The sequence below is a fragment of the Ochotona curzoniae genome, unplaced genomic scaffold, assembly GCF_017591425.1.
Source record: "Ochotona curzoniae isolate NIBS_2020 unplaced genomic scaffold, NIBS_Ocur_1.0 scaffold_4505, whole genome shotgun sequence".
Classification (NCBI taxonomy): domain Eukaryota; kingdom Metazoa; phylum Chordata; class Mammalia; order Lagomorpha; family Ochotonidae; genus Ochotona; species Ochotona curzoniae.
This window is the reverse complement of record NW_024467118.1, coordinates 47,282,279-47,291,963: the sequence shown is the minus strand read 5'-3', so window position 1 is coordinate 47,291,963 and position 9,685 is coordinate 47,282,279. Positions and strand designations below refer to the sequence as shown.

The window sequence follows — 9,685 nt, the reverse complement described above, 5'->3', positions numbered from 1 at the left end:
TGACTTGGTCATCTTCTAAAATTCTACCTCTCTGTGGGTGCTTATATTTTGGGAACATTTACCACCAATAATAAGATTGCCCTCTTCTGTGCTCCCCACACCCCATGTAAATTCTGGGTTGCCTGGGAACCCAGCTTCTCTGTCTGAGGATTTCCCAGCTAAAGGGTGTTTGGAAAAGGGGGGTGCTGTCCCTTTAAATCCTGCAAGTCAGTTTGGCTCGGGGAAGGCCAGCAGCTCAAGGTCCAGCCCCTAGAAGAGAGAATAGGCACAAATCTTCCATCCTCAGCCTTTGCAAGGGGACAGCTGTGCCAGCCAGGCACTGGCAGGTTTCAGGCAGCATGGCTGAGAAGCTCGGAGTCCTCCTGCTGGTCCTGGTGCTGGTACTGGACCCGGCTCAGCCAGGGACTGGACCCCGGAAGCTCCTGCTGTTGCTGTTGGATGGGTTCCGCTCAGACTACATCAGCGAGGAGGCTTTGGGGTCCTTGCCTGGATTCCAAGGCATTGTGAGCAGGGGAGTGAAAGTGGATTACCTGACCCCTGACTTCCCCAGCCTGTCCTATCCCAATTACTACACACTCATGACTGGTGAGTACTACTGGCCCCCCAAGGATAGTATTTGAGTATACCTTGAGTTTCTGCCATTGGGGCAGGAGGGCTTATTGGAATGTCCAGGTGTCCCCAGTCTTCAGAGAGACCAAATGCTTGACAAAAATTCTGTGGTGTGGGCTTGGGAAAATGTGTTGTCATGGTTGTGTTGTTCTCCAAAAAGTTCTCCTAAGGTCCTGTTGTCCTGTTTGGGATTCTCTGAGTGAAGAATAGTGAATTGTGGTATGAGATGGCAGTGAGCAACTTAAAAAATGACTGTTTTACAACCACAAAGCCTAGCCAATTCTGTGTTGGCTAAGTTCAAGTGTAAAAAGCAAAAGGTCTTCCTGGGCCATACCAGATTCTTTCTGTGCCTTTGTTCCTCTCTCATCTGTCATCCCAGGGTAGGGTGGGTTGGTTTGTCAATGTGCTAGACACAACAGGGAGTAGTGTCCCTGGATCACTGGTGGGGGGAATTTTGGGGTCACGTCCCTCAGCATTCCTTAGTAAGGTCAGTTTCCTGTTCTTTCAACTTCTTGGCCATGTAGGTGGGGAAATAAGTTGCGCAATTCGGATTTCCCATCTTAACTTGAGCATCTGTAACAAACAGAAGACTCCAACAAAACAAACAAAACCTTGGCTAAAACTCAGCTTGCCTGGCTGTGGGAGAGCTAATTTGACTATAGATAATGGTCATCTGGAATTGCCACAACTCCAAATGGGATTCCATGAATCTGCCCATCTGTGTGCAACAATACGAGAGGTCTTCAGAAAGTTCAAGCAAAATGTGTATTGCGAAAAAGCCATGTCTGGATTTCAAGGCTTTATTTTGTTTGTTTCTGTTTCTTGTTTTTTGTTTTTGCACCCAAGTCAAAAGGCTTTCACACCCTGACACCATAACGTTAAAGCTTCAGGATGGATTTCACAAAACCAACTGATTTACCCAAAGTCCCTGGGTCTGTGTGCACATTTAGACTTGCCTTTCTAACCTTCGTAAGGCCAGTAATGATTTTAGCAATGATTTAGGCAGCCATCCAGGGAACCTGTTCAATTATCGCTAGTTATGCAGGACCTAGCTATACTCTCTGAATACAGGGAGAACTTTATTAATTATATTAACAGAAAGGGGATGCAAACTCTGCTATCTAATGACAGCTCTCCACCAAACACCAGAGCCAGAGGACTCCGGGAGCACGGGTGGATATTCTTAGCTGTGTGCCCTGAGCCTAGGGAGAACTTTACAAATTATGTGGCTAATGAGGGGCTGTGAAGATGGGCACGCTCAACTTCATCCAGCATGCCTTAAACTTGCAGGCATGCAAGTACCATTGAACTGAGGTGCACAAGAAAAGGGAGAAAGAGACCTTGCAGAATGTTAAAAACCATTCAGACTGCACACAAGCAAGGACTTTGTTTATTTGTTTGTTTGTTTATTCACCTCAACAAACAGCCAGTATCTAAGACAAACAAAGTCAACAAAAGTCCCTCTCGTCCTCACTTGGCACACTGTGCCCCTTGCAGGAAAGCAGCTTGCAGGCTGCTAGGTCCCACACAGATGTCATTGTGTCTCCCGGCCATGCCTCAGTCCAGGGCAGGGGACCTCACCCACACAGCCGCCCCCACTTAAGAGTTGTCCATCACAGCCCTCCTTGCTACAAGATACAATTCATCCGCTGCCACGTGAAGCTTGTTCAACCACACTAGGAAATGAACAAAATCCATTTTAGAAAGTCAGGCTCCAGGCCATGAAAAGGGAGCCTGACAGACTGCATAGGGCAACCGAGCTAGTAACACAGCCTGGTGTTGGCACACAGTCATCTGCACACAGCCTCTGTCACATGGAGACACACCTTCTTGTGTGGCTGTGTGGGTTTTCACTTGTCTGGCCACAAGAGAAGAGCCCTTTCAATGGTGGGACAGTGTAGTCCTAACAAGCATCTGGCAAAGTTCTCATCTCTGCTCTCGCCCTGGGGCTGGATTGAGGCAATTGAAAGGTCTCCATGGGTTCCATGCCTATATAGGCTCAAATGGCAAACTATACCATCTAACTGGAAAATCTACTAGATGTAGAAGTTGAATTTTCCACTTTTACAGAAGCAACAGTGCACACAGAATGTTTACCGAGGCTTATGCTTACGTCCAAGTGTTCCTGGGGAGGACTGGATCTGTTGAACAAACTAACGGTGTAGGGGCAGAATTTGAAAATGGGGACATGTCAGACCAAGGGACTGGAATCATCTTCATTGTTCTGGAAGTGACTCAAGGCATGGTATTTGACTATTTCCCCCGATATATCTACTCATCTTTACACTTGATGTTGAAATAACTCTTTGTTCTTTCTTTCATGTAAGAAGAGATAAATTCACTGGAAATTAAGCTTAAAAACGTGGTTTCAGATATTGAGCATTTTGTGAACCAACAAAGTGCTAGATATCATGCTAGATATCTTTGGTACCCAAAGATATGTGGCTTTAGGCTTCCTTGGTATTCGTGTTCTTGCACCTAGGACAGGAAGCCCTGGGTGTTCTTGGAAGGAATGCTGGCTTGGTAACTGAGAGAACTTGTTTTCCTTCCTCCCAGGGAAGGCTCCAACAACCTTTCACACTGCTTTGGACCTTATTTTCATCACGCAGGACTAAAGCAGATGAGTAGGCAGCTCCCTCTCAGGCAGCAATTCTGGAGCTGCTGAGTGTACACAGGAATGTGAGCAAGACATGGGGGATTTCTGGGAGGCCATTGTGTAGAACTGAAGCCTGTGACAGACACTCCCTGAAAGAAAAAAGAAATAAGCAGGTGGGGAAGCCACAGGAATGGTGGGGGGAGATCCACAGCCACCACTTGCAAAGTACCTTGCAAACTGTGCAGCCCAGTCACCAACATGGAGGCATTGGAGCAGGTTGATTTAGTCTCTCAAAATGTGACACAGGTTGATGAAGCAGTTGGCTGCTGGAGACACTGAACCTCAAGACTGAATCTTTCTCCTCGGGAGCTTATATTCAAGTTGAGAGGAGACACTCGGAGATGTATAGCCATTCATATTCTATTTTTATTTTAAAAGATACACTTGGGCCCGGCGCGATGGCGCAAGTGGTTAAGGTCCTTGCCTTGCACACCCGGGATCCCATATGGGCGCCGGTTCTATCCCGGCAGCCCCGCTTCCCTTCCAGCTCCCTGCCTGTGGCCCGGGAAGGCAGTCAAGGACGGCCCAAAGCTTTGGGACCCTGCACCCGCGTGGGAGACCCAGAAGAGGCTCCTGGCTTCGGATCGGCATAGCATCGGCCGTTGTGCTCACTTAGGGAGTGAATCATCGGACGAAAGATCTTCCTCTCTTTCTCTCCTCTCTGTATATCCACCTTTCCAATAAAAAAATAATAAAAATAAATCTTAAAAAAAAAAAGATACGCTTGCTTAGTTGAAAGGCAGGGTTAGAGAGAGGGAGAAAGAGAAAAAGAGAGAGAAATCTCTTATCTACTGGTTCACTCCCCAAATGGCCATAACAGCCAGTCCGGTCCAAAGTCAGGAGTCAGGAACTTATCCTGGTCTCCCATGTGCTAGGGGCCCCAAGCTCTTGTACCATCCTTTGTTGCTTTCCTAGGCACATTAGCAGGAAGCTGGCTTGGAAGCAGAGTAGCTGAGACTTGAATCTGTGCCATGTTGGGTGCCAACAGAGGCTTTACCCACCATGCCCCAGGGCCATCTCTTTGCTAGTATTCTAAAACAAATGGCAAGGTACATGATGTTATGTCCTGAATTATGTTCCTTGCCACTAAACTTAAGGTGATGTTCCAACCCCAGGACCTTACTTGGAAACAAGGCAGTCAAAGAGTTAGTTAAGTAAAACTCGGACCGTCCAAGTGCAGCCTCTTCCAAAATGACTAGTGTTCTAGGAAGGAGAGGAAGAGAACCTGGAGTCACTCCTGCAGGGAGAAAGGGCTAAGGGAGGACACAGCAAGAAGGAGGCCATCCACAAGCCAAGGAGAGAGTCTCTGGACAAGCCAAGCCCGCTCACACCTTGATCTTGTTCTAGAACTTGAAAAAATAAAATCCTGTTCTGTGAGCCACTCAGTCAGTCATCCTCTTTCTTGGCAGCCTGAATGAAGGGAATGGCAAAGCACCAAGCATCATGCCCCCACCTGTCACAAAGGACACAGGAGAGGGAAACTTCCCTCCAGCTGGAGGCACGTGAGAAAATGCTTCAAAATGATGAAATCTGCACTGTGGTTTATCAATCATACTTCACTTTACACATAAGGTCTCTTTCTAAAGGGCCTCAATTAAATTAATTTTACTTAATTTTAATTAAGATGCAGTCACAGCCTGCTACAAGAATGCCTTCTGTTTTAATCTTTCTTATGGTGGATTTTTTTTCTCTCTTTGGGGCTAAGTCTATGTTTTCTTTAAATGAAATTTAACATAAAATCAATAGAAGAAACCAATGAAGTATTCAATACAGGTCGTGGATAAGAGAAGGTGCAGCTCATGTTTTGCACAATTTAGTGTAGTTTTGCTAAGGCTAGTGGCAACATATTGTTTTTGTGTGTGTGTATGTGATTCTTGGAAATCTTTTGGTGAAGGCGAAGGGGGCATGAGTGTGGCAGAGGACGGTGCAGCACTTTCGCTTCACTGCAAACATACACTGAAGCTAGTCTGCTCTACAGTATTTTAACATTTCAGCATCTAAGTCAGCAAGTGACATGCAAGGACGCTGGGTGTGTGGTTCTCGCCACTGCCAGCTGTCAGGAGCAGAGGTGGGGAGGCAGGAGGACAGTAGAAGTCTAGATCTCACCCTGAGCAAGCCAAAGGTTGCATCCTGCAACAACCAGGAGGTTCCACAAATAACCTGCGACTCAGAGCAGAGAGCTACCCAGCACTAGGCCCGGAGGCAGCAAGGGACTGAACAACAGGGCTTAATGAATTCTCCCTGGGAGCCAAGGCAAACCCCAAGAAGGTAACTGCCCAGAATAATGATTGGTGCCAATGTCTTTCCTATCCCACTCCCAGAAATTATGGGTGGTGCACATCTGGAGTAGCAAGCAGACTATAGGGTAAGGTACGCTTTCCTCCATTTTCAAGAAAAACATCTGATTTCAATTAAAACAAGCCATCACTTGGACCAAAGGAAATCAATACAGAAAGCACATGCGCAAATCATGTTCTTGGGGGGCGGGGGGAAGGCTCCATCTTCAGTCTTTAGCCTGGCTCAGTGGTGTTGTGGGCTGGGTGTGTGTGAGTGCCAACCACAGACCTCTGCCCACCCACAGCACCAGGGAGGATCAGGGCAGCTGCTCTGGTTTTCTCTCCACTGTTCCACCCAAAATCAACATCTACATGGGATCACTCACTCTGGCTGTGAGCTTCCTGACACATGGACTCCTCATATAAACGGGGTACCTCCAGTGTGTCCCGCCTCTACTCCAAGCATCTGTTATATCAAGACCACCCATGCCGTGGCGCTTCAATATGGGACGCTGGTGTCACAAGTGGCAGCTTAATTCACTATATCTCAACACTAGTATCTCAACTTAGTTTTTTTGGGGTAATCATAACTTAGACCCCAATACATGCTGTACTTGAAAGAGCTATGAATTGCTTCAAAGGGTATATTTTTAAGTTATTCTATCAATTCTTAACCTTCCAGATTTGAACAGGTTCTTTAGACTTTTAATTTTTTGAACAGCAGAATAAAGAAAACAAAACGTATCCAATAGGTTTGGTGTGAAGACAAAATATATGTGTAAAATCTGTATGCATTACATGCTATATCAGAAAGGTTAAGTTTTGTGTTTTGTTGTTGTTATTGTTTTCAGTTACAAGCAATTCCAAACTATACCTGAGGCTTACAGCAGCTAAGGGTTGCTTCTCACTGGTGCCCATGGTTTTCAGGAATTAACTCTACCTGTTTCCTCTTCACTCTGGACCACTTGCTGAAAAGCAAGTGAATGGAACATACTGCTCACAGGGTGGGGTACGTGGGAAAATGACAGAAAACACAGTAAGAAGACATGCTCAGAGTGCACCCAAGTCCCCTCCGTCTCTGCTCATGAACTAATGCAGATCTCACGGCCACATCTGATGCCAACACTTCAGGGATGGCTAATCTTCACATCAGAAGGAGGAGGAACTGTCTTTGACTTTAACATAATGTGTAACACACCCTAAATGGCTATTAGTTGCATTAGCAAGACATTTGTGGCTGGTTTTTATTGCCCTTGGAAGATTTAGATGAGGAGAAAATATTTTTAAATAATGAAAATATTTTTAAATAATTGAAATATAAAATAGCAAGTCAACTGTCAAATAAATTGCATCTGGGGCAAGAGAAAAGCTTGGTGTTGTATCATTTAAAGGAATGGCACAGAAAAACATATCCATGAATGAGGAGGAGGTAGTCTCATTGGGAGGAATTATGGTCTTGAACATTCCCACCGAGAAGGTGGATCTAGAATTAAGCATTAAAAGATGAATGTGAAGTTTTTTTTTTTGTCATGAATGATTTTTGAGCAAGATCTAACTTCAAAGAAACTGATGATGACTGTGATGATATAAGTTTACATAGCACAACCAAATTATGAGAAGTGAATATTAACAAGAAAGAGGAAGAGTGTCCAGCCCTGTTTACTGTTTGCATGTGGGCTGACAGGTTACAAAAAGATGAGAGTTTGTGAAACAAAACAGCCCACATGCATTTATTGGAAGGTTTTCCAAAGAGTGTCCAGCAAACTCTCTCCTTCTGGGTAGAGGGAAGGAGTTGAATTTGGAGAGCACGCTTGAGACAGAACTTGCTGATTGGCTGGTGAGTGATTAGAAAGAAGGAAGAAGAGAGCTTGAACTGATTTCCAGGCTATAAGACACTGGGAAATCAGACTACAAGAGGTGCCTATCTGCAGATATGGACGTGTTTTGAAGAGTTATTTCTCTTAGTGAAATGTTTGGAGGAAGTAAATCTTCATCAGATTATATCTCAGTTGGAGTTGATCTTTTAGGGGATCAGGAACAATGTCTTGAAGGAAAGTTCCAGAAACGTGTAAAATAACAATGGTCGTAGATGAAAGAAATTGATCTGGTAGATCCCAAGTAAGTGAACTTCCTATCCCTCTCTTGCCCTACACCAGGTAGAGAATATTACTCACAGATGCACAAATTAAAACCTGTCTTCTCATCCACATGCACTTATGTCTAAATTTTGACATTTATTTTCTAAGGACATTTAAACCACATTTCCGTTCAGAATTATAGTCTCTGCAAAGAGAGAGACAGATTAAGCTGCTGCAGGAAGTAGGCTGGGTAGGTGAGGCGCCAGGCAACAGCAGTAGGGAGGGCCCTAACCAGCCCACACCCCTGGGGGAAAAGTGCCTGCTGAAAATCCACAGAAACAACGTCTTCTGGCACATCATTATGTAGGCTCCCATCAGCAGTCGTCTCTGCACTGAAGTGCCACTCTGCAAAAAGTATGTTTCCTTTGGCTGCTGTGGTGAGGAGAGGGAGTGTGTACGGTAGGGTGTTCAGCTGCTACACACTCACTCCTTGCCGTAGGGAGTGCTTAGGGTGGTGGGCAGAGCTTGATCATGTAATGAAAACTTTCGATTACACTAACAGCCAACCCATTTCAGAAGGCTCATTTCTGTGAAGCCATTGTGGTTTGCAAACGATGGCCTACCTGCCCCCACCTCCCAATCCCCTGCCTCCCCCAACCTGTCTCCCTACCGTCAACCCCATGCTGTTGATTGATACAACTGCTTTCCTCCTGCTGAGGCTTCTGGGAGTGCAGGGGGAGCCATGTTTCTTCCCCCCATAACTTCTTCATCATGAAGCTGTGCCAAGAATGGCTTAGAGGACATTTACAATGAACTTGCAGGGAACCTGACTCAGCAAGTCAACAATCGACTTCAGAGACACCTACTCGGATTTCAGAGTTGCCGTCTGTGAATGGGTTCATTGTGTCCACGGTCTAACCAGGCAGGGCCTCTGGCAGCTCTGGGGGCTCCTAGGGGGTCCTCTGTGTAGCACTTGGCTCTTGTTGGAGATCTTGCTTGATTTTAACCACTGCCTATTTTCGGCTTGCTGACAGCACAAGAGAGAGATTCAACAGGGAGGTCGTGGAGAGATGTGTGGGCAGATTTAGTTAGAAGCAGACCTGACCAGGCTCAAGTCATAAAGGGACTTTTGGTTCAGGGTGTTGCAGATGCATTATCCTGTGATGCAATAACCCACCTTGTCCAGTGGGAGGTGAGTGTGAGAGTATATTTGAAGGTCTGCAGCAGGGAATCCCAACCTGTGTGGCCTGGGTCAGGTGGGGCCACAAAGCCAGATCCCACGGCACAGTCACCTCCAAGTGTGAGCAGCGTTTTCTCGCTCAGTCCAGGTTGCTAAAGTAAAATGTGAAGTAGGCAGGCGAGTCATGGTAGATCTGAAAAGGGTCCAGCAAAAGGGTCAGGGAGCCAGATTTCTTTTCAGGATTTCACCATGAGTAGCCAGGACATTGGCTAAGTCCTACCTTCCTTCTAGGCCTGAGTTCTGGCTGCTTTCATGTGAGAGACTTGGGCAGATGGTGCCCTGGGGTTAGAGGTGAGCTTACTGAGTGCCTGATGTGGGTGGGGAATGGCCAAGCTGCTGGAGTCCCAGTCGGGAGGTTCCAAGCAGATGCTCCAGGACTCAGTTGGAGCAGAGTGACCAGAACAGGTTCTCACGAGATGCTGCATCCCCATCCCTTTACAATCACAGTAGATACTCAAAACATCTTACACACCTCGAGGTAGTTCTTTGTCTTCATAGCCGTGCATGCTGATGGCCCATGGTGAGGACGCCGGCCTGAGTATGGCTGCAAGACCAGGTGACTGGGGCACCCACACAGTTTGCCTATGGGGCGAGCGGTCCCTGAGCCTGGACCCTCTTCCCTCCAGATTCTGGGCATAAAAAAAGAAGTAAGCCTACTGGCTCTACAGCATTCCTAGCTTTCCTTTGATATTCATCTCTGTGTATAAGGATAGGACATTTACAGGTGGATTCAAGAAAGTGTTATGCTTTAGTGATTGGAGAAAGAAGGATCACACATCAAAGTCTGGGAGAAAACCTCAAATCTCTGTACGTGGAACCAGAAGAT

General features: G+C 46.2%; 1 protein-coding gene across 1 annotated transcript in view; it reads left to right on the top strand.

Annotated features, from left to right (window-relative positions):
• The first annotated feature begins 261 nt into the window (after positions 1 to 261).
• Positions 262 to 9,685, top strand: part of ENPP6 (ectonucleotide pyrophosphatase/phosphodiesterase 6) — a 93,478-nt gene continuing 84,054 nt past the window's right edge. Inside the window, exon 1 of the mRNA XM_040966212.1 lies at positions 262 to 585. Coding sequence (XP_040822146.1) covers positions 339 to 585 — 247 coding nt within the window. The 5' untranslated portion in view covers positions 262 to 338. The remainder of the gene's footprint in view (positions 586 to 9,685) is intronic.